Genomic DNA, 25,000 nt, shown 5'->3' with positions numbered 1-25,000 from the left:
TCAATATAATAATTTATGTCTTATGTTTTAGGAAGGGCTCGTTATGAGAAATGAAGCAGCTGAGATGTTGCTGCAACAGTAGACAAATTATGTTTTTATAAGCCAATTATGTGTGTGTGTGTGTGTATATATTAAAGCATGACCAAAAAACTTATCCAGGACAATGCCTGGAAGAATGTTTAGATGTTTAGGTTGTTCAAAGTACTAAGTCTTTTGAACAGTCTGTCATGTGCTTAAAATTGAACTGGAAATTAAGTGCTGGGCGTCCGGCCAGAGGAGAAATGACCCCAACTGTCACGGATGGTTCCTTGCTGCTACCGTCGCCTCTGGCTTGCTTAGTTGGGGACACTTAATTTCTAGTGATTATCGTCGATTTGATTATTTGATTCTCTTCATTTTAATAAAAAATTCTCCTATTTGATACTGTTCAGGGCTTTGATGCAATCTGTGAAGCGCTATATAAATAAAAGCGATTTACTGGTGCATGTTTTTAAAGAAATTATTTGGTTGGTTGAATTTTGTTGCAATGATTTTGTTTCAACAAATCACTTGATGTTAGTGTTTGATGATTAACTAATGCAGAGCACACGTTTACTGTGAATCATAGTTTCTGCACAACCGCTAGCGTCCTCTTCGATCCTGTAGCATGTCTTTGTCTGCAGCACGCTTTTGATCACGTTGAAAAGTACTACATCACGCCAGCGGTAATGTAACAGATGTAATTATGAACACACTCACCTAGGTCCTCCAGTCACGCTGTCTTTTGTCACACGAATGACATTTCTGAGTGTGTGGAATGAGACTAATGTTGCGTAGCCACACAAGCATAAACTGTTTCTGCATTGAATGCAGAAAAATGCACTTCTTCAGACCTGAGCTGGGGAATTGAAAACTCGTTGCATTGCCTTGAGAATACATTAAAATATTACTTGAAGTGTAATATCTGGATAAGAATAAGAAACCTCTGAGGCGTTTGCTCAGGTAATGTTGGAAAATTCCCTCTCTGAAACCAAAGTCGAGTTGCATTTGTTTTGTCAGTGCTTTTTTTTTTTTGTATAAAGCATGCTTTTAGACTTGATGTAAGTGCTAATACACTGGCTAAAATTAATAAAGCACCAGATAATGTGTTTATATTATGCAAAATATGTTGTTTTGATCAGTCAGCGGTCCATTGTCCCATGGTTCTTCGAGTTTGTGCTCGAGCGGATCTCTAATCATCCTCATGATGATGTTGTCTAGTCTCCTGATCATCCTCTGGATCAGTTGTTTACGAAACCCTCTTGCTGTGACCTTAATTGTGCTTCAAGTATATAAAATAGACATGTAGTCTTGCAGGTAATTAATGCCGTTTTTAATCACTATCCTGGCGGGGTTTTGGTGCTTGCATCCCAAAGCATCTTTAGGGAAATAGGTGTATGAATATGCAGGAAAATAAGTCTATTTCCTGTGCAAACTCAAATTTTTCATTTCCCTTGACCTAAACGGTTTCAAACATTAGATTTAGTCCTGTTTCTCTCTAAATTGCATGCAAACTGATCTCATAAGGGGCTTACTTAATGTTGTACAGTTTTGTGTGTAAATGCTGTACTAATCAGTATGTTATGCTTAGCTGGGTGGGATAAAGCTAAATGTGGCATTGGAATATTTTAAAGCGATAGTTTAGGCTGATTTGCATGATATCCTGCTGTGGGAATGAGCTGGTTTATCATTGATTGGCTCTGACTGTAAATATTCAGCTGTTATGCATGTAAATATTCTGCTTGTGAAACTTACTAGTTAGTGTCTGTGATATTTCCTGTTAGGAGTCGAGTTTCATCAAATACCCTGCGTAATCATCTTCTTTGTGAGGTACATTTTATCGTCTCTTTCTACTCTCTTAAAAAAGGTTTGTCATTGTTTAATGCCTCTGCTCCGATTTGGAGCGGATTCAATTGTTAGATTAAATAGGCGCACTCGAAAGTTTCGAAAGCTTTTGGCATCGTTAAATAAGTAGTATTTAGAAGGCCTCTAGCAAATTTCCCAGGTTGAGTCCAGGTGATAAAAGTCAATATGAAAAAGAGAGCTGCTCTGAAAGTCTTGCTAACCGACCAAAGATGCACTTATCCATCCTAATTATACCTGCTATAGTAGTCGGTTTGAGAACCAAACAGTTCTTGGGGGTGATTTAATGCCTCGAAAACCATAGAGACAATGAAAGTAATCAATCTTTGTCAACTTTCCGAATAGTATCCATTGGTTCGTTGAAGCTTTCAACACATTGTAGTTGTAAATGTTTAAGCAAACCTGTAAGGAAATGCAGTTCTGTTAACACATTTTTATTAAAGAAGTGTTGCTCTTAAAGTCTTACTTACCAACCAAAGATTTACTTATCCTTTCTAATTAGACCTACTATAGCTATAGAACCAAACAAACTAAAATTGATGTGATGTTTTTGTTGTTAGAGTAGTTTCATGTATATCATGCATAAATGCATTGGAAACTACCAAAGTAATCCAACTTTCTGAACAATTCTTTTTCATATTGTAGGTGGCACGCATTTTAGATTTTTCAATTACTTTGTCACAGAATTTCATATTTTGAAACATAGTGCTCCACTTAAAGTTACTAACCAACCAAAGCTGTACTCATCTATCCAAATTACGCCTAGCTGAAATACTTTTTTCTATTTTGAAAATGTTTGTTGTGTCATATGCATAAACACGCCAAAGTAATCCATCTTTAGGTCACTTTTCTGGAAAAATGTGTATTTTGGTTCACTGGCGCATTCAACACATTGCAGTGGGCACGTGTTGTGAATGTTTGGAGAAACCTGTCTTGAAATGCAAATGTGCTTTTTTTTTTAACAACTTTTTGAACAATGTGCATTGTAGCTCATTGGCTCTTTCAGCACATTGGGGAAACCTGTGGAGAATTGCACTTCTGCTTGTAGTTCTGCTGGCACAAAATTGTATTTTTATGAAATATAGTGTTTCCTTTAAAGACATGCTAACTATCCGCAAGTCGCATCCATCCTAGTTTGAGGAACAAGCGATACGTAGGACTGACATAATATTTTCTGTCTTAGATTAGTTGCTTGTATGCCAAGCATAAATGCATAACTAAAGTAATCCATTGTGGTTCAACACATTTGGCCGCATTTTGGACGCATTTGGCCTTTTTGGGGAAACCTATGGGAAATTGCAATTCTGCTCTACGTGGTTCTTTTGGCACAGAATTTCATTTTCATTCTTTGCAAGCTGGTTATATTACATCGTCTTACCCTTCTCTATGAGCTTCTCCTTTTTCCAGCTCCTGAATGACACCCAGCAGCACTTTGATGGTTTCCTGGCTGGAGCTGATCATGTTTTCCATGGCCTGGAGCTGCGCTTTAACATCCCCATCCTGATTGACAGGCACTATCTGCTTGCATGCTTCATTATCCGTCTGTAGAGATCCCGATCTGCACGGGGGCGCAGGCATGGGAACGGCTGTCGAGGAGACCGGAGTCACCGGCGCTGCCTCCTCCATGGCCCGCAATGGTCGAGCAGAAAGGGTGCCCGCATGGCACTGGACCTGCGTCGTGCAACTCGTCCGTGGCAGAGTCTGCGACTGTAGGCCATTGAGCTGCAGAGCCTTTTTGCGTTTGCTCCGCTCGGATGGACTCTCCAGGCACTCCACCTGCGTGAGGGAGTTCCACGCGATAGGTCCCGTCACTTTGGAGGAGGAATCCTCTAGAATATTCTCACCGCTCTCCCCAGAGTTCAGCAGCTGCAGCTTGCCTGAGCGATCAAGAGTTTCAGAGTCTCTCTGGAAGCCCTTACTGTGTTTACTTCTGACGCTACAGATCTGATAGTCCGAGTTGTCTGTTCCTGCCGCGGACCCATCTGTCGGACAAGGAAGAACCAGAGCGTCTGAACACGGTCCGTCTGTTCTCTCCAGACAGTCCCTGGCTTGTGGGTGTTGCTCTATAGTTGCCACACACTTGCTGGTGTGCATTAATGCTCTTGTTTTCCTCACATTTTGAGAGGGTACGCACTCCCTACCTGCCTCCGTAGCTTTCGCTCTCTTTACATCAATAACAAAGCCATCGTCCTGGTCCTTGCAGCTCTCCACAACAGCGGCATGCTTGACCGTATGTCCTTTCTTCCGCTCAAATGGAAAAGTCTGGTAACGCTTCCTAAGATCGGGTGACGTTTGCACTCCGGTGCTTTTGGTGACGTTGGGGATGGATCTGCGAGCTGGGACGGTCATGTACTTGCGGTACGCCACCTTGTAGACCGGCTTCCCCCCACGGGCAGCAGCTGCCTGCTCGTTCTGTGCCTCACAGATGTCCTTGAAGCGCACCTGAAGGGCTTTGTTGCGCTTGCGCACCTGCCGGCTTTCGTCCGACGATCCTTTGACCTCCAGGGCCATGGAGGCCGCCGTTGCCTCTGAGTCCGACTCAGAGTTGGTGAGCATGCATTTACCAGCGTCCTTGCTCACCATGGTTCCTGCAAACACAATATTATTAGTTGGAAAAATGGTTCACTTGCCTTTTAGCAACTGTATCTTGCATGTAATTGTGTTAGTAGATTAAATTTTTGTGCTTAAATGATCTGACGCAAATGTGAAAATAATCAGTCATGGGACCTGAAAAGGGCACAGCTGCAACATCCTTCATCCCCAGATTCTGTGAACGTTTCATATAGCGAATTTGCGTCCGTTCCCTCGCTAACCTGCTTGGCTTGTTTACGGTGAAATTTATGGAGCAATCTCATGTGTGTTGTCTTAGCCCGTGACTTGTTTGTCTTTGACAGTTAATTGCATCTCTTAATCTCGTGTGTTCCTGGAGCGAACGCATGCAGGGAGAGTGATAGGAGTGAAAGCATGTCATCTGTCTACCTCCCTGGAGTTCACCATTCCTCAGCCAACTAATAGAAAGAGAGACACTGTCTGCCCTGTGATTCAGCATCATCACCCTGACAAACACTCCCAGCTTCCCTCCGAGGCCTGGGTGTCAAACTGCCTTTTTTAGTGCATCGATATGTGCATTCTTTTCTGGAAATATGGGAGTGTGTTTGGTGCTTGCTCTATATATCTGTCTTATCTATTTATCTATCTACCCATCCATCCATGTTTATATGTGTACTAGGATAGTTTTGTGTAGTTAAAGGGCGGGTCAATTGGGAACTTACTAAAAATAGCTTTAAAAATCATTTTAAAACGGTTTCTTGAGACCTGTTCTTTTCTGTTGTGCTTCACTGAGCTGTTATTGAACACCAGAATGTCTCATAATACTGTGCATTGGACATGAATCAACCTCATTATATCAGCCTTTCTTAAAACCAACTAGACTTTCACACAATCCACAGACAGTCCATTATGACAGGGTGTTTCAGATTTTCTTTTTACACAGAAAGGAAAGACAGTTATGCATTGAGAGTGACAAACAGGAAAATGACTCTCTCTTCAAGGTCTCAGGTTGATTTTTCCTGAGTTTTCAGTGACGGCTAACATTTCTCAAGCAGGGTGATATCCGAACACTGTAACCCAGGACTCCTGAACCAAATCTGATTTCTGCTTCAGTAATCTTGTCTTTCAAATATGAAAGATTCACAACAACAGATACGAGTTGTCTGGAGCAGCAGTTGTAAATCTTTAGTGTGACACAGGACAACTTTTGTCTCGTCTTACAGAACAACCTTTGGTTTTATGTTCCCTTCTTTGTAACTTAACTTTAGTCTTATGATTTTTTTTCCCCCTACATATTCACTTGAAGTTCTGCAATGGCCTGGTCTTTCCTCCAGTTTGCTGTACTGTCAGAGATGGATAGATGGATATATATATATATATATATTGTGTGTTTTGTGTATTATTGTTGTTGTTTTCTGAATTGACTAAATTGACAGTATATTTATTTATTTTATTTTTTTATTGAAAGAATAAACCAATCCCTGCATATTTGAAGCTCAATGCTATAGAAAAGCAGTAAAGGTTTTTCAGTTAGTGTTTTCATCTTATGTTCGTGTAAAAATATGGTATGCAGTTACAATGGTATATACGTCATTTAGTGTAAATTGTGATGATTGTGATTAGGGAATTATCAACAGTTCAGATTTTTGTGGTAATCCTGCAGCCCTACACTACAGTGTAAGTGGTTGTCAGGTCACTGACTCTGTGTAAGCCTTATCAAAATCCACAAACAAGTGTATGTATATACAGCAGGGAATAGCAGTCCATACAGGAGCAGCATATGTTCTAAAATCCAATAATATGTAATCTAATGAAGTGTGATTCCTCTGTAGGTTTAGAAGCAGGTTGATCTTAGAGTTACTTAGCTGCACTTCTGCAGGAGTGTCATGTTGAGCGTCTCTAATGCTTTCTGCGCTATTGGATTATGTCTATTACTCTAAATCATTTGTTAAGGGCCTCGAGGAAGGCGAGATAAACCGGTGGTGACAGACCCTCGGTGACTAGCCGTCTTCGCGGGCCGTCCGGGATCGATGTGAGCCGCAGACATCATTACAAACCTTCAATACGCACTGGCCGAACAACACGCAAACCAGGTCGATACGGCTGCTAGGAATCATGGGATTGTATTAATACTTTAAATCGGATCCGCAGCCAACATCACCATCGTAGGCATCTCTCCTCCTCCTCGTTCCCGCTCACTTCTGAGCGTGATGTATTACTAGTGTAACCCGGTTGTCAGGGAAAGCCCATCCCAGATGCATTTCCAACTCAATTAATCAGAGAGGGTACTGCCGATGGCTCGAGTCCCCCGAAGAAGCATTAGCAGGCCCTGGGATTATGTAAACAGCAAAGCGCGACTTTATTTACATAAGACTCTAAAGAATTAATTCATCAAATTATATTTTCACTGTTGCCTCGTGTTTGATTTTGTGGTATCGTAGCAACAGCCGAGCGGTTTTCTCTTCCTGGTCTTTGTCGACCTGAGCTCTTGAAAACCAGCTTTATCTTTGAAGACCCTGAAATGAAAGGTGGAAGATGGTAAACTTAATAAAGTGCTTTTATTTGCACACTGCTTTCATTAGTGCTGCTTGATATGGCGAGGATAACTACTGCTGTTAGTCATGCTTTGAACGGAGCATATGATGTTTGCATTACAGATATGAGTGGAACCTGAATATAAGTTTGGATGAAAAACTGTTTGGCGACAGAGCAACTGCATAGCAACAAGGTTGTGTGTCATTTAGAGTTTTACTTTATTCCATGCACCGTCCCGTATTGAATTGATTTTTAAAGTAAATTCATTTGAATTTGGAAGAAAACAGGATAGCAATTTGAATTTAATTATTATTATGCGTTGTCCTTAATTAAATTGAGAATGCTTTATCAAATGCACTTAAATTTAATTTAGAATTTTTGGGGTTGCGGTTTAGAAGTAAGGAAATAACATTAATGCTATTTTTGTTGTTACAATTATAATAATAATAATAATAATTATTATTATTATTATCATGCATGGTCTGGAAGTTCGAACAAGCAGTAATTTGAAATTAAAGTGAACTCAAATTCCTGCAGCCTTTTCATTCATTTCATTCATTCATTTTTACCTAAAGCTAAAAGATTGTCAGGGCAAACTTAAAATGTTGGCCTTTTATAATTTGATGGTTTGCATAACTCGTAGATGGATGGATTTAGTAGTATATTTTGTCATATTTAATTGATATTTGTTCACTTGATGAATGTCAGGGTGGTAGAAAACGTTATTTCCCAGAATGCTTCGCCTTCAAATTAGTCTCCGATTCAAATCAGCTTGCTGTTGGGTGCGGCTAATGAACTTCAAATTCTCGTTCTTGATTATATTGCTTTATCCTGATCTAGAGATCTTTATTATCTGTGGTAGCTGCTTACAGTAGCAGTGTCTCAGTGACCAGCATTCTTATTTGTTCTTCTTCTGGAAAACACTGTATTTTCTGTCATTTATGATGCAAACAGCCACACGTGAGATGTGTGAACAGCTTCGAGTGCCTATATGAAGATGCAGTCACAGCGGGCTGTGAATGGTAATCAGTGTAGATCATCATGTGTTGTGTGAAGCGTACAGACCCGCAGACATGTATCCAAGCACGAGTCGCTGCTGTTTGTGTGTGTTCAATTAAAGAGCCACATCTGTTCAGTCACACGTCGGTCTCTGCAGGCTTTGGTTGTAAGACAGCTGTCAATCCTAACTCGTCTACGTCACATGGACCTCTAGTTCTGTGCCCAGGTGAAGCTCTACAGCCAGGTTCCTGGTGTCTTTCTCATGCCAGCACTAACTACAAGAGTTCTGAGAGAACACACTCCATGACCGATGGACAGCCTGTCCTCCTCCCTCTTCAGTTTCCCCCAAAATCAAAACTGACCTGTAAACCTTGTTGTTGTTGCTATTATTATTTTATTTGTTGTCATCATTACCAATACTACTACTACTACTAATAATAATAATAATAAAATAGTATGGTTGCACCACAATCATTTTTTTATTTTTAAGATTTTTTTATTTTATTTTACACTTACCAAAGAAATCTTATTTGTATTTAATAGTTTTTTTATGTTGTTACAAATTTTGTGTAACACTGGTCATCAGGGTTTTCTTTTTTAATTGGACAAAAATATTATTAGTACTATTATTATTAATATTAATGTTAGTAATATTAGTAATCTATTATTATTATTATAATAATAATAATAATAATAATAATAATAATAATAAATAATAATTTTATATTCAGAAATAGTATGGTTGCACCACAAAATTTTTATTATTTTCTTTTTTTAATTTTACACTTACCAAAGAAATCTTATTTGTATTTAATTGTTTTTTTAATGTTGTTACAAATTTTGTGTAACACTATTCATCAGGGTTTTTTTTTAATTGGACAAAAATATTACTTATTATTATTATTATTATTATTATTATTATTATTATTATTAATATAATTAATATGAATCTATTATTATTATTATTATTATTAATAATAAATAATAATAATTACGTGTTACATCTGCATTCAGAGTTGTATATAATTCAAATATTTTACATTGAAAAACAACCTACATTTAGGTCTTTTCTTCACAATAGAGCTGTCTTAAGTTTTAACTTGTGGACTATTTTTATGATTCTTTTTTTCTCTCAGAAATGGAGTTTTCAGGACTGAGTTCAGAAGCTTGTGTGTTTCTGATCGAGACGTTTGATGCGTTTCGGCTCTTTTCCTCTGGATGAGTGTTTTAATCTGGCCATCTAGTAATGCTCATGTAAAGATTGTGCTTTCGGGTTTGATAACAGATAAAATCAAATGTGTTAATTATGTAAGACTAATAGCACTGTACGGGAACCTTCGGGTCATTTTTCATATTCATCCTCCTACGTCTGCGAGCTTTAATAAAACAGGAAATCCCTCCCCTGCTCGATTTTATTTCTTTATTTGCTGACAGGAGAGCGGTGTTGTCTGAGCACAGGGTGTCCTAAAACACTGCAGGAACAAATGAAAGTGTGGCACTTCTAGAGAGTGTGTGGAGGCCGAGAGCTCACCCTAATCCGGCTTTAGCTGCTGCCTTTCTGTTATTTATTTATTTGGTTTGTCTGCTGGGTTTTCTCCTGGTGATTTCCCCTGCAGGATATTATTAGTGTGCTTTCTCAGAATGATCGCCCGGAAAAAAAAAGAGTTCATATGCGTGTGTAATATGACCAGGATGTAGCTAAAACAGGCTCTATTTTGAGCATTTTTCATCAGAAGAGGAATTTTATGTCAGTCATTTCAACCTAACCATCAATTTCTTCTCTTGTGACTCATACGTATTGTACCAAGATACCAAGATGTTTTTAATAGCAGATGAATCTATTCATTACTCAGACGTGGCATTTTTAATGCATCATGATGTTTTTGTAAATATATTTGTGTTAATTATTTCTAAGATGCAGTACCTGTGTTATCTACAGTCGATAGGCTACATTTAATGGAAATAAGCAAATGTCATTAAGGTCATTTTATAAAAAAGAAGAATGAAACATGACTTGAAATATTTTGTATTGTTTGCATCATTTGAATTTTACAAAAGTCTTTGAATTTTTTTAAATTGTTCTATATCTAAGATAAAAGGATAGAATATGTAACTTCTACTGTATACACATGTTATATTTCTTATAACTCTTTTTGTCTTTTTGAAGTATTATTTCATTGAAGAACCAGTTCATCAGTTCAAGGCGGAGGTTGCCAGATTTCCTTATTGCCACAATTGCTAAAGTTATAGTTATTGAATGCATGACTGCTTTGAAATCATTTTTGTGTATTATGATGCATCTGTGTGGACGCTAGACTATGCAAAGCATAACATTGTGTTTGTGATAGTACGGAGGATATTGTGTGTGTGAGATCCCTGCTGCATTAAAGCCAGTGTATGGAGTCAAATCCTTTGTCCGTTAATCGTTTCTCTAATGCCATAAGATGAGGCCGTCCATCTGAACGCTGCTATTAGAGGATTGTGCTTCTAATAATTGTGGCTCTCTGATGCTAGAACATTTTAATGATGCATCGCTGTCATTTCATCTAGAGTTAGTGTGCTCGGCGTCCTTCCATTAGATGTGTCTCTTTAGCGGGTCTGTAAAGCGTTACGCTCAGGTGGAGAGAGGACTCTTTACTGCAGCGAGAGCTCAGAGATCATCACATCTGCCCTGCTAGTTAGTCCTTTAAATCCACATTCATCAAGCATTACAGCCGCCATAATACCACGCCACCTCACTGAAGCTCTGAAGATGAAGCATTACCACGTTTCCGACTATTGCTGTGTACGTTTACTAATGATAGCATACATGAGTGGATGGGTGGACAGCTCATTTTCATTTAGTTAGTTATAAAGAGTAGATCTTGTGCATTGAGAGATGACTATTTAGGAACGAAATTGCTGTTCGCTGTGAAAGATTTGTTTGACTGATCGATTCAATGTGGTAATTGAGTTTGAGAGTCTTTGATTTGTTAAAAAGATTGAGTTCACACGAGTCTATTGTGATTTGGATTATGTGGATGGTGTCCTATGTATTTCATTCACTAAAAAGATTCAGCTGTCATTGGGATGGATGGATGGATGGATGGATGGATGGGTGGATGGATGATAATCTCAGAATCAATGGATTATCTGTCTGCTGAATAATTGTCCCTGAGATTATTCAGTATTCAACATAGTTTGAGTCTTATGGTTTTATTCCTTCTAACTTCAGTTCAAAAGAGTTATTTTATGGTATGTTAAATATATATAAATATAAAAATGACTGGTTCATAAGAGTCGAATCAGACTGTTCTGATCTGTGTGTGACGACTCAAGACAAATGAATCTTTAATCTGCTCATAGTAGTCATTTGTTTTTGAAATGTGTCTAGACCAGTTGCATTGTATGTTTCTTATTCTTAAGAGGATTCGGCTCTCTAGAGTCATTTGTTTGTCAGTTGGACTAGACTGTTGGTTTTTGTGTGTAGACCGCGAGGACAAATCAATAGAAAGATGTGGAAAGATTATCAGCTCTACATGGTCTTTTTCTGTTTTATCTCTTCGCACTCAGTCCAGAACGTGAGCCCACAGCAGCAAGAGTAAAGATTGAACAGTGATGCAGAAAACAAGCATTTCTACAGTAACGGATTGCTATCCAGATGTGCTCACTCCTGAACTAAAGTGTAAAGACATTTACAATGATAAGCTTTTATAAGCACTATTTGATCTAATAATAGGATTAATGTGTGTTTCAAGTGAAAGTGTCAGTTCAATCTAAACGAATCAAAGCGTTCAGTAGAGTCCGAGCCTGATCTGCCCCGCTGACCCTGAAAGGATTTCTTCTCTGGCTTTGCTGAGAGCTTTTACTCTATTTAGTATTCAGCTCTGATAGACCTGCAGTATTTTGAGGAAGTCGCTGGTGTACGGGGAACTGTATCTGACTCGACGCTGAGTGGTAAAACATCTCACCTCGGAGCTTTACACAAACACACACGCAAAGCCAAAGCTTAAACATTTTTAAATAAGGTCTTGTGGATGTTCAACAGGGACTTTTCTGCTCAGGAGAGCGGTCAGATTAGCACCGGTTGGTTTCGATCTCTTCTGCAGTGTATTATCTCTCTGTCTGTCAGTTAATGTCATGGACAGGCTCTCCGTGGAGTTTTAGACAGTGGGGTGCAGCGTCCATTACCCACACCGCTCTTATTTCCCAGAAAGAGCAGAGACGTGAGATCGGGGATGGAGAACGAGAGCAGAGATGCATTGTGTGATTGTCCCCCAGCTATACATCGAAACAAGACTAATTCAGCCAGCAGACATTAGCGCCGATGCTTAATGTGCAGTGTGCTGTGTGAAGGTGTGCTCTGGTGCAGATGTGGCGTCTGTAAATTGGTTGCTGCTGGAGACCAGCTAAACAGAACACACACACACTCAATGCACTCAGTACATGCGTTTATGTGTGAGATTGTGGTTAGATGTACACTTGGTGCCATGGCTAAATTCATTATCTTTGAGGTGTCTGTGCTCTCCATTTTGATCCTGAGAAAAAAAAAAGGTTTACTTTGAAATTATTTTCACTCGGTAATTAATAGTACATTTTTAAAGTAATTAGCTGTTTACAGTAAATGTTGTTAGATGATGTTATGAAAGGATGGATGGATGCATGAATGGCAAGGAATGAAGAGGGATTAATGAATAGCAGGAAAGAAAGCAAGAAAGATAAATGGAAGGGTATCAGCATAGAAAGAAAGATGGATGGGTGGATGGATTGCAGAAAATAGATGGACGGATGTCAGGAAAGAAGGGATGGATGGATGGATGGAAAGAAAAATGGAAAAAGATTGGATGACAGGAAAGAAAAAAATTGATAGATGGAAGCAATTGACAAGATGGATGGATGGATGGATGGATGGATGATGGGTGGAGTGAGTGAGTGATAAAAAAGGGATGGAAATAAAGACTGAATGGTAGGAAATAAAAATTGATAGATGAAAGAAATGGACAGTATGTCAATAAAGAAAGGATAAATGGGTGGGTGGATGGATGGATAGAAAGAAAGAAAGAAAAATGGATGGAAATAAAAAAGACTGGATGGCAGGACAGAAAATTGATGGATGAGATGAATTGAATGATGGATGGATGGATGGATGATGGATGGATGGATTGAAGGCAATAAATAAAAATGTATGGATCAAAAGAAAGAGACAAATAGAAAGGAAAGAAGATGGATGGATTAATTGGCCAATAAAAGGGAAAAGATGGAAAGAAAGCGGATGAATGGATGGGCGAAAGCAAAAAAAAAATGAACGGATGATGATATGAAGAAACAAAGATCAGTAGGTAAAGAGAAAATGGATAGATGGATGGAAGAAAAAATGTTTTTCAATCTTATGTTCAGAGGTTTAGTGAGTGTTTGAGGAGGAACTGGTTGGTGATTGAAGTTCAGATAAACAATATAAAAATCAGAATTAGGTTTGAGTCAGCAATTTTCAGTTTATCACAGTCCAGATTCCCTAACGCCACAGGACTCGGTCGGTCACTTTTACGCTGGTCAGATGTTTCAGCTGCAGTCTGAATCTCTTCAGTATTCTGATCTCCCCTCGTCTCTGTGTTAGTACAGTGAGCGAACAGACTCGTAATAAACCCATTACCACATGAAAGACAACATCTGGTCGGTGCTGCTGTTTCAGTGTGAGGCAGGTGAAGAGTCTTTAGGCTTCTCACGACTCAGAGTCACGATCCGATTCCAAAATGATTCCTAATGCGTCTCGAGTGTTCAGCTGCGGCGTGGGGTTTGCTTTCTCTGCCAAGATCTATGACCTTAAACTTTTTCTTTGTCAATCAGCATATATCGATGCAGAAGGGCTTTTACTGCTGCTGCATGCTTTCGTGTTCGGCTTAAACTTTGACATGTTCTTGACTTCTGAACGATCAGATATTGATATGTTGTCCTGCTGCATGTTTTTGAAATATAGAGGTCCTAAATTTTGATTGGACGTTATTTAGCGTTTTCTTTTTAGCTGTTTTACTTCTATTTATCTGTATATATCAATCTATCCATCTATCCATCCATCTATCCATCTATCCATCCATCTATCTATCCATCTATGACCCAGATAGTTGTGTGTGATTCACTCAGTTATACTGTAGGTGACTGACCATCATAATGCAGCATGCATCTTTCTCTCTGTGTTTCTGCTGGTATCTGGTTGAGGAGGTAAACTGAGTATGGGGTGTTTCAGACAGAAATGACGTGTTCACAAAGCAGCCAATTGAAAAGCAGTCGTGATCCTTCAGGTAGAACCCAGATAAAGTCTCACTTTTTCCTCACGCTCAGTCTCTCTCTCTCTCTCTCTCACACACACAAACTGTTTGCCTGAGCAGAGTGTGTGTTAGGGAGTGTTTTCCTCATTTGTGGCCGGTGAGTTTGTGCTCTGAGCTTTAGGTTGGTCTCTAGTGCTAACAGGCAGTATTTATCTCTATTATGCTCTTGTTAAGGGCCTTTCGACAGGCCAGTTGGCACTTTTAAAGACACAGTTCAACTAAATACCAAAATCCTGTCATTGTTTACTCACCCTGAGGTTGTTGGAAATCTATATGACTGTTTGTTTCTGAAACATGAATGTTGTTTATGCAGCCGTCTTTCCGCAATGAAAGCATGTAGCTCTCAAAAGTCACTTGCGACGTGAAACGCACAAGAACCAACGCAGGCTGGTTTCACTGATGCTCACCAATGCTGCGTTACTTGGTAAGAAATACAATTATAATTAGAAATAATAATTCTGAGAATGATGATTCTGAATATCAGCTTTACATCACAGGAATAAATGACATTTTAAAATATAGTCACATAGAAAATTGTCATTTTAATTTGTAAAAATATTTCACAATTTTTCTGTTTTTGCTGTATTTTTAATCAAATAAGTGCAGTCTTAGTGAGCATGACACGCTGAACTTTTGAACTTTTGACACACAGCATAGAGGACATAAATAGTTATATTTTAACACAGTGCAAAAAATGTTCATTTTTTGGAGTTTAATATCTTCTGTTCTTGTTCATTTTAATTGTGTGGAAAAGAGCAGCATGGACATTTAGCTAGACATCTCCTATTGTGTTCCACAGAAAAACTGAAAGTCATGCAGGTTTGAATGGAGGTGAGGAAGAAAAAAATGCCCAAATGTTGGTTTTTCACCGAAATAGTCCTGATTTAACCTACAGCCTGAAAACACAGTTTCTAAATCCACTGTCAGCCCAACTGTTTTACACTTCAGACCACCATAAGCTCTCTCTCTCTCTCTCTCTCTCTCTCTCTCTCTCTCTCTCTCTGTCTCTCTCTCTCTCTCTGTCTCTCTCTCTGTCTCTCTCTCTGTCTCTCTCTCTGTCTCTCTCTCTGTCTCTCTCTCTCTCTCTCTCTCTCTCTCTCTCTCTCTCTCTGTCTCTCTTTCGCTCTCTCTCTCTCTCTCTCTCTCTCTCTGCGTGGGTTGAAATAAAAAGATTATAATAATGCTAAATGAAGCATTGCGATGGTCGGTGGAAACGCCACAGGATCAGATGATCTCGACGTGTTTGTTCTTCAATGCAGCACTCACTGTCAAATCAACTTTGGTGTTCAAGTTTCTCCCGCATTTCTATGTTTTCCCAGCACTATGATGAAATCACCAGCTGAAATGACTAAAGGTGCATTTGCGGAAGGTTAAAGGTGATTACGAGACCACACTTGAGCTCAAATGCGAAGGCAGAGACTCACCTCCAGACACGGCTCAGTAGTGATGGTGATGATGATGATGAAGGGGAGGGAGAGATGACCAGCACATGTCTTCCCTCTCAGCGCAGCTGGGGTCCGTCAGGGAGCGAGAACTGATGTGAGTCCGGGGAGAGGGTCTGCCATGCTGGAAGTTTCTCCGTGTAGCGCTCGTTCGGTCAGATGCTCCTGTGATCCTTACACATCCAGCGTGAGAGATTCCACTGAGATCTGCCCCAAAACACACACACACACACACACACGCAGAACCTGCACGCGTCTTTACCCGACCGGCGCTCCCCGCAACTCTCGCTCACGCGCACACACACACACACACACACGCACGCACACACACACACACACTCACGCACACACTGCCGACGGGAAGCAGCGGGGTCCGGCACTCAGCGATGGCATGTGTGCGCATGAGACATCCATCCTGAACCAGCCGCTCCAAGAACTGAGAGACCCGAGAGCCAGCGACACTGAGGGAGAGAGAGAGAGAGAGAGAGAGAGAGAGAGAGAGTAGAAAGAGAGGGGGAGAGAGAGAGAGAGAGAGAGAGAGAGAGAGAGAGAGAGAGAGAGAGGAGGGGTGGAGGACAGCAAAGCAGAGAGAGAGAGAGAGAGAGAGAGAGAGAGAGGGAAATTGCCAGGAAAATCCAGCTTTAGGTCATGTGATGACCTGCTGATTTACATAGATCGTTCGTTCTGTTCAGGTTTTTTTTTTCTGTACATAAATTTTTTTTTTCATTTATATAGAATTGTTAATGTAAAGTTTGTAATGTACTTATAAAATTCATTATTGATAAATATATTAAATGCATATGTAATTAAATACACTTTTGTAATATTTTATATATATATATATATATATATATATATATATATATATATATATATCTAGGTATATATAGATATATATATAGATATATGTGTATATCTAGATAGATATATATATATAGATATATATATATATATATATATATATATATATATATATATATATATATATAGAGAGAGAGAGAGAGAGAGAGAGAGATATATATATATATAGAGAGATATAGATATAGAGATATAGAGATATAGAGATAGATAGATATAGATATATATATATATATATATATATATATATATATATATATATATATATATATATATATATATATATATATATCACATACACACACATATACATATATACACACATATACATATATGTATATAAATATAAGACACGCATGCATATTACTAAAAAAGTAACATCAAATCTTATCATCTTGCTTATTTATCTTGGATTAAAACAGAAGTTCATCCATTTATTTATCATTTTCTACTTTGTGATACTCTGATTGGTAAACTGTGGCATGGCGTTATGCTGGATTCTGATTGGCTCTCACAAATTGTAAGATGATTATGTTTTAGCAGCTGAATGACTGTAAAGTCGTTCCAAGCTCGCATTATAGTTCCACGTCACATCACCACATTATTTCAGTTATTTCAGATAGACTTACAGCCCGTTGCCACAAAAGAAAGGGTTTTATCAGCCTACTGGGAAACAAAGTTGCTTCTGAGGACAAGCTGGGATTTGAGAAAGTTTCTGAAATGGATTCAAAGCGAGAGTTTTGTTTGAGACGTTCTCCTTGAGAACATCTGCTCACCCTTACTCATTTCCAACCCTGTGTGACGTTCTCCTACTGAACACAACAAAAGATATTTTGAAGAATGTAGAGGTGAAAACAACCTGGGACCCCTTTGAGACATTCACAGAAGAAAGTCTGAATTATGTGTTTTAGGGAGCGCTTTCTCTTTGGCCAGTCATACTTTGCTTATCCTCCTTCATCTCACGACTTAATCCTCTGTTTGTGTATTTTTTTCTATTCTGCGCTAATAAGAGCCACTTGGAGGAAAGTGCTTTCTGCTGACGCGGCACGCATTGATTTCATTGTCCTAGCGGCTAGTGTAAGGCCACGCCACCGCATGGCCTCCTCCGGGGTGACATCTGTCTCCTTTGCATGGATTTGGTTGAATCAGCATATAGAGTCATTATTTTCTTCAGGTTTTGTGGTCTTTGCTCCATGTACGCACACATGCGTGCAACCCATAGCATTGGTCAGCCCTTAAAGTGACTGACATCAAACATGTGAACCGCAGCGTCTAAATTCAGTTCCCCGAACAAACGGCTTTGAACTTCCATCTCCTGAGACGCACTCCAGAAACACTCGTATCTGTCAGCATGGCGGTAGCACCTCTGAATTATCTGTGCTGATGTTCAGAGCCTCACTTTTCTGAATGTGCAGAAAGCTGCAAAATTCAGACCCCTGTCGGGTTTTCTGTGCCTGCATCACCTCTTTGTTCGTGTATTACTGTAAATAGTTTTTTATCACGAAATACTCTCTACTTACGGTCATGTTTAAATTCAATCTGCTGATTTTTTTTTTTTTTTTTTTTTTTCTGCTAAATCAGCATACAGAATGGACACAAGTCAGCAGATTTCAACTGGGTGTGGTGACGAAGTGGTTTGAGCTCAGGTTTTGCTTTTTTTTTTTGGAGAACCTAGACATTTTAAGAAACTTCACGTTTGTTTTACAGACCTGGAAAAGTCTGAAAAGCTCAAATATTTCTTTAGCTAGATCTTGTTCTTGTGAAAATGAAAGCCTACTTGGAAGTGATTTGTGATGAATTGCCTGGTCTTTCCCATTAGTTGGTTGAACTGGTCCTCAAATTGGTTCAAATGATTTGTTAATACATTACTGCAGTTTTTAAAGTTATTATTCGGTGATAACGAAGAACTGTAAAGGTCATGGAGAAGTCAATAAGATTTACTGATTAAAAAGTGAGGAAACCGTGAAAAAAGATGGTTTGTTCAGGCTCATTGTTATAGTCATCCAAAACTAAAACAAAAAAAGTGTTTGAAATATATTAACTGAATTAAACTTTTATATACATATATATATATATACACATATATAAACCCTATATATTAACTATATATATATATATATATATATATATATATATATATATATATATATATACCCGACTAAAATATTAAACCCCTGAAATATATTAACTGAATTAAACTTTTGTACATATACGTACATACACATATATATATATATATATATATATATATATATATATATATATATAAAACCCGACTAAAATATTAAACCCCTGCACCTTATTGTGCTTACAGTAAGTTCTCTGTAAGTCACTTTAGATAAAAGCATGTTCTAAGGAAATTAGTTTTATTGATTAGTCAATAGTGAGCTAACACTGTATGAGTGTGTGTTCTGTGACGTAGTAATGATCCACTTGAAGACTGCACAATCTGACGGATATGTGAGAATCTCTCTCAGCTCGCCCGTCGTTCACAAGCCGCATCCCTGCTGCTTTAATTAGGACCTTAAAACAAGAGCTGCTGAGATCTGTTCTCGTGCCAGGCTTAGTCTTTTATTCAGCCTTGTGCCTATACAGTACTAAAAAAGCACGTTTTTACATTTTAGTGCTTTACGTTTTATTTCATTAAAAAAAACAGCACATAAGAACAAAGACTTTTTTTTTATAAAAGCACTAACTTTCTCTGAGCTGTAGATGTAATCAAGTTGAAATGCTGCCAGTAAGTAAACACATTACACTCCATTATAGCTGGCAGTGTGTTGAACTGCTTTCTGTGTGTGTGTGTGTGTGTGTGTGTGTGTGTGTGTGGTAATAAACTTAATTAAGCCGAACACCATCTCACACACATGCAAATGTCTGAAGGACTCTGGAGCGGTTCTGGCTGGACTTGATGAACTCTCACAAGACCCACAAGAACTCTCGCACAGAGACACAATGTCTGTTTTTTCGCAAATGAGTCAAGTCTGAAAAAGAATTCTGACATTTCGTGTCTGTGTTCCTTCTAGATTAACTTGAGATTTGTTTGCTTGATACAGACAGAAGATGCTGCTATATAAACACCAGACGACCATTATAAATTCAACAGCTCATATTCTGCATTAGCATTTAATATTTTCCCTAAAGTCCAATTATATTAATAGTAACGATTTCTCACACACCAAAGCAGGCATCATTTAGTTGTTCATGACCATTTTTCGTCCTTTTTTCAATTTATTATATTTATCCAATGAGAATATGATTTTTAGTATCAAAACATTAATCTTCAACAGTTTTAATGATGTTAAAATATGTTAATGTGCTCATTCTGAGCCATTTTTGAAGATCTTTTAAAGGTATAGTTCACCCAAAAATGAAAATTTGCTGTTAATTTACCCATGAAGTAGGTGACTTTTTTTTTTTTTTTTTTTTTTTAATTAGCAAATTTTTATTTTATTTCATTTTTTTTGCTGAAACTGTGGTTCTCGGTCAATTTATAAAATGCAAGCGAATGGCTGCTATAACTTCAAGAGTCAAAGTTTTCAAGGCTGCTGATGAGATATTGAGGTTTTGTGAAGCAAATCGATTGGGCTCTTCAAGAAACTGAACATTACTTATAACCTTGTAACCACTCAATGGAGTTTGTTCATCATATGATCAGATACGTCGGTATTTTGGCTCATTTTGAGTCGGAGTGACTGCTGGAGGTCTGATTGACCGATCTGTGCTGTTCGTGCTTTCAGATGGTTCAGTCCAATAGGTTAATCCAAATGAACCGGTTCGAAATAATGATTTGTTTGCGAACTGAACATCGTTCTGGACTGTTTGCCTGAGGCTATGGATTCCTGGTAATAATGATGTAAATAATAGCTGCGTTTCCGTCCACCTATTTTTATGCGGATTTTGAAAGATTGAATAAAAATGCACTGAATGGTAGTGCAAAATTTCAACTAAATTCTAAAAAGCATGTTTGTGTAGGATAAAACCAACTTTTTATCCAGTGAGGGAAAAAAAATGTGCATTAACAACGATGGAAACACAGTTACAGAATAAATTGCACGCCATCTATATATCTTTACTTTTTTAAATTATTTCTTTACAATTGTCTTTCAAGACTCTGAAACAGCTGTAACCGCATTTATTGTGTTCTGTCTGTTTTTTATTTAAAAAGTAATTTTTGTCGGATATGAAAATGATTGTATTTAGTGGCTTCTCCTATATTCTTAGGGATATTTAGTTACCAGGAAGTGACGATATCGTTCTCTTTGACTTATTGGATGGATGTTGTGCTTTATTTGGTTTTCCAGCTTTTGACATGCGTTTAATTCAAATCTTTGTACGGGGAAAGTTCAGTTTCTTGCACAAACCGATCATTTCACAAGATATAGACTGGAGCCAAAGTATTAATTTTGTGATGCTTGATGCATTTATTTAATACTCAGTGCCTTGCTTTTTTTTTTTTTTTTTAAACCATCAAGGACCATGTTTCTTTCTCAGCTGAAAATCTCCTTTACTGATTTACTAGTAAAAAAAAAAAAAAAAAAAAAAGTCACCAACACCTTAGATGGCCTTGATTTTTGGGTGAACTGTCCCTTTAAGTTTGCTGCTGTTCTTGCATCGCTGCATTTCTCCTGCGAGGGGTTTTTCTATCTGCGCTTCACACAGATGCTGCTGCTCCAGATGTTTCCAGGCTCCTGCTGGTGTCTCTACAGGAGCGGCATGTCTTCCGTTAAGCGGACAGGGATTCTGTCTTAGCGGCTCCATTTGTAACTGACAGAGCCATTATTTAATTAGCGTGATTTAGCTGTAAATGAACACGCTCCAGCGCTGTAATAAAACTGACTCGACCTGAAGCGAGAATACGAAACCATTAGATGTGAAAGATGTTCAGCCAGGCGCGTGTCTCTCCCTGCTATGGCATCTTGAAAGCAGTGTTTCCAAACTACCCACTGTATTTGCATTGCGTTATTTTTGAAGTGTGCGTTCAGTATGTGTGTGTGTATATGTATGTATATATACAGTGGGTACAGAAATTGAGACCCCCTTACATTTTTGGCTCTTTGTTATATTGCAGCCATTTGCTAAATTCAATTTTTTTTTCCCTTCCTCATTAATGTACACACAGCACCCCATATTGACAGAAAAACACAGAATTGTTGACATATTTTTTGCAGATTTATTAAAAAAGAAAAACTGAAATATCGAATGGTCGTAAGTATTCAGACCCTTTGCCGTGACACTCGTATATTTAACTCAGGTGCTGTCCGTTTCTTCTGATCATCCTTGAGATGGTTCTACACCTTCAGTTGAGTCCAGCATGTATGTGTATATGTATATGTATATTTGTATACACTTTTTGAGCTGATGCTGCATTCCATTCATAGTCCGTTTTGGATTTCCCTACTTGATATTCAACTTCTGACTATAAAAGCCTCAACATTAATTGACATGCAGTGTTTGCTCTGCAGGTGTTCGATTGACAGCATAGAAGTGCTGCAGCCAAATTGTGGCCATAAATGATGCTTACTATGCCAGTTTGTGCTGCCCAGGTGTGCGGTTATCACCAGCAGAGGACTTTTATGTTTTAGTTTTTTAGTTTTGTTTTGTTTTTTTGTAGCTGTTCCTGCAAATTTTTAGCTGTTTACTGCTGTGCCGTGCAATATTTGAATCACTCAACCGAGTGTTTGGTAGGTCTGTGACTATCCTGTTTCAGTTTTAAGATCTGGAGTGTAGATACATGGGTTGAAACTTTTTAAAACATTTCCTCCGTTTAAATGTTGCACAGTGAAGTGTTATTCAGCTAGGGCGCATTAAATCAGAAGCGACAGTACAGATTTAACTCGAGATATATCTCTGTTTCCACAAAAATATGAATCTGTGCAACTTTTTTCAGCATTGATGGTAATCAGAAATGTTTCTTGAGCAGCAAATCGGCATATTATAATGATTTCTGAAGGATCATGTGAGACTAAAGACAGCTTTGATCATAATAATGTTGTTCATTATAATAAAAGTCTTTGTTTGTACTGTATTTTTATCCAATAAATGCAGTCTTATTGAGCATAATCAACTTTTTTCTAAAACATTAGTCAAACTTTTGAAAGCTTTTCTATCACTAGTGAAGTGTGCTTCGGTAGTATGCAACTTTGCATGCAGTCATGTGTTCTGTGTTGATCTTTCTGATTGGCTGTCCAAGGGGTTTCCAGAATTTGAGGTGGATGTTGTGTGTTGATCATTGGCTGGCGTTGCACAGAGTGACCTTGAGGAATCTCTGGAGCTGAAGTCAGGGAAACTCTTGAGCAACATCTCATTCTTTCTCTCTGACTTTTATTTGATCGACCTCCTTAAGAAAACAGTTTCCATGGCAACGGGCTGAGGAGCACAACACAGATGAAGGGAGAGATGAACCTTAGAGGATGCAGCCTTTGTCTCTGTCTGCTGAGATGAGAGTGAATCGGCTGCAGGATTCCCGTCCGAGAGAGAGAGAGGCCTGTCATCTGAACTTAAACCAGCATGTGATCTAAATCAAAAGCTTTTCATCATTTCACCGTTCAATTCGTGATGTTCATATCACAATCTGAAAGATGCACATCTGCTTATTTTTTCATCCATCCAACTGTCTACTGTTTGTCTTTCTTTTTTTTTCCAGTCCTTCCATTTTTCCATTGATCTAATTTTCCTTCCTCCTTTCTTTCGATCTGTCAATTTATTTTTTCTTTCTTTCCTTCCCTCCAACCCATCATCAATCCAGCCATTTATTTTTTCTTTCTGTCTATCTGCCATCCTCCATCATCCATCCATCCAAATGTTTTACATCCATCCATTTATTGCTTTTCTTTCCATCATCCATCCATTCATCTTTTTTTTAATTCATGCATCCATGCATTTATTGTTTTTTTTTTTTCCTCCATCCATCCATTTATTATTGTTGTTTCCAATCATCCATCCGCTTATTGTTTTTGTTTTTCTATTTGCCATTCATTTATCATTTTTATTTCTATCATTCATCCGCTGATCTATTTATTCTGACCCTCCATCCATCCATCCATTATTTTCTTTCCATCCATTCATCCATACATCCACTTATTGTTTTTCTAACCATCCATTCATCCATTTTTTTTTTATCCGTTTCTGTTCTTCTCTCATTCTTTTAATTTCTTCCATCTTTTGTCTACTGTATAAATCAATATATTTTCCCTTTTTATCCGTTTACTTTTTTTGGCAATTCAATTCAATTGAGCTTCATTGGCTTGATTTGCACAGTGTTACTTTTGCATAAACCAAAAACAAAAAAAAAAGTATTATTATTGCTTATAGCACATGAAGAAAACAAGACTAGATCTACGAGTAGATAATTACATGGGAACGTTTTTAAATAAGCAAGAAATAAGAAAATGAATATTTTGTATCTCTTTAAAATTATATTTTGAAATAAAAGCAAACTTCTTGGCTCTGAGTGTGTGGACGGGTTGTAGTGCGTTGCGGAGCAGAGGTTTCATCCACATTTCTGAAGAGCGGATCTGGTCAGGTACGATCAGGTGATTGAAGGACCCAATCGTACGTAATTCCAGAATGAGTAATACACAGCGGGAATCTGTTATCTTCTAGTAGAAAACAGGATCCTTCATCGGGAGTAATGGCACGCTTACACATGCTGAATGAGTGAGTTATTATTCCTCACTTCAGATCTCACAGCAGGACAGCGTATCTCAGACGTGAACGGCTGCCGGTTTGGACTCATTCGAAGCCAGCCTTCACTGGCACCTTCATTCAGATTTGGCTGCGTGTGGAAGAAACATTCCAGCAACATTCCATTGCCAGCGCTTCCATTCATGAATCTCATCTGTCCATCACCCGAATCACTCGTGTAATCCTCACTTACTCCTTAAATATTAATATAATAAGAAGTGACCTGTCGTTTTGTCCTTGTCATTTTATCTTCTCCGTTTTTAGGTGTCAGTGAAAGCTGTCAGGGCTCGTTTGCTAGAAGGTGTTATCTTTACTATGTTTCGCTCAATAAGAAGTCTTTCTTCAGCGCTTTATAGCATTACCGAGCTAACAGTTAGGTGAGTAAATGTTATCTTGACCTCGCGGCATTGATACTGTGTTACGTGCCGGTGTTATCTGTCATTATGAGTCCTGTTCAAACACAAAGGCTCAGATAGGATGTTGAGTAAACATAAATATTAGCTATCGAACCGCATTAGCAGACCGGAGAGGCGCTAATCTCTCACTCCAGGCTAACTGTGTTTACGGTGTCTTTACACAGCCAGGAAAATAAACCTTGTGCCTCTGAAATACTGTAACTTCGGCTGACAAACGTGCCGATAAGCTTGAATATTTCACAGGAGACCCCACTTTTACCTCTTCACGCGGCGAGACGGAAAGAGAGAAAGAGGGGAGCTTGTCATGAACACGAGCTGTGTGTTGTGTTTCTGC

The 25,000-nt window shown here is 38.4% G+C and overlaps 2 protein-coding genes across 3 annotated transcripts in view; one reads left to right on the top strand and one right to left on the bottom strand.

Moving 5' to 3' along the window:
* LOC122355150 (inhibitory synaptic factor 2A) overlaps positions 1 to 16,187 on the bottom strand; it is a 35,278-nt gene extending 19,091 nt beyond the window's left edge. The window contains exons 1-2 of the mRNA XM_043253184.1: positions 15,692 to 16,187; positions 3,260 to 4,469 (exon numbers count right to left, since the gene is read on the bottom strand). Of these exons, the coding sequence (XP_043109119.1) occupies positions 3,260 to 4,464 (1,205 nt within the window). The 5' untranslated portion in view covers positions 4,465 to 4,469; positions 15,692 to 16,187. The remainder of the gene's footprint in view (positions 1 to 3,259; positions 4,470 to 15,691) is intronic.
* dock1 (dedicator of cytokinesis 1) overlaps positions 1 to 25,000 on the top strand; it is a 214,595-nt gene that overhangs the window by 112,451 nt on the left and 77,144 nt on the right. The window lies entirely within an intron of this gene.

The sequence above is a fragment of the Puntigrus tetrazona genome, chromosome 12 (genome assembly GCF_018831695.1).
Source record: "Puntigrus tetrazona isolate hp1 chromosome 12, ASM1883169v1, whole genome shotgun sequence".
NCBI lineage: Eukaryota > Metazoa > Chordata > Actinopteri > Cypriniformes > Cyprinidae > Puntigrus > Puntigrus tetrazona.
The sequence above is the reverse complement of the archived record's forward strand: the minus strand, read 5'-3'. Positions and strand labels throughout refer to the sequence as shown.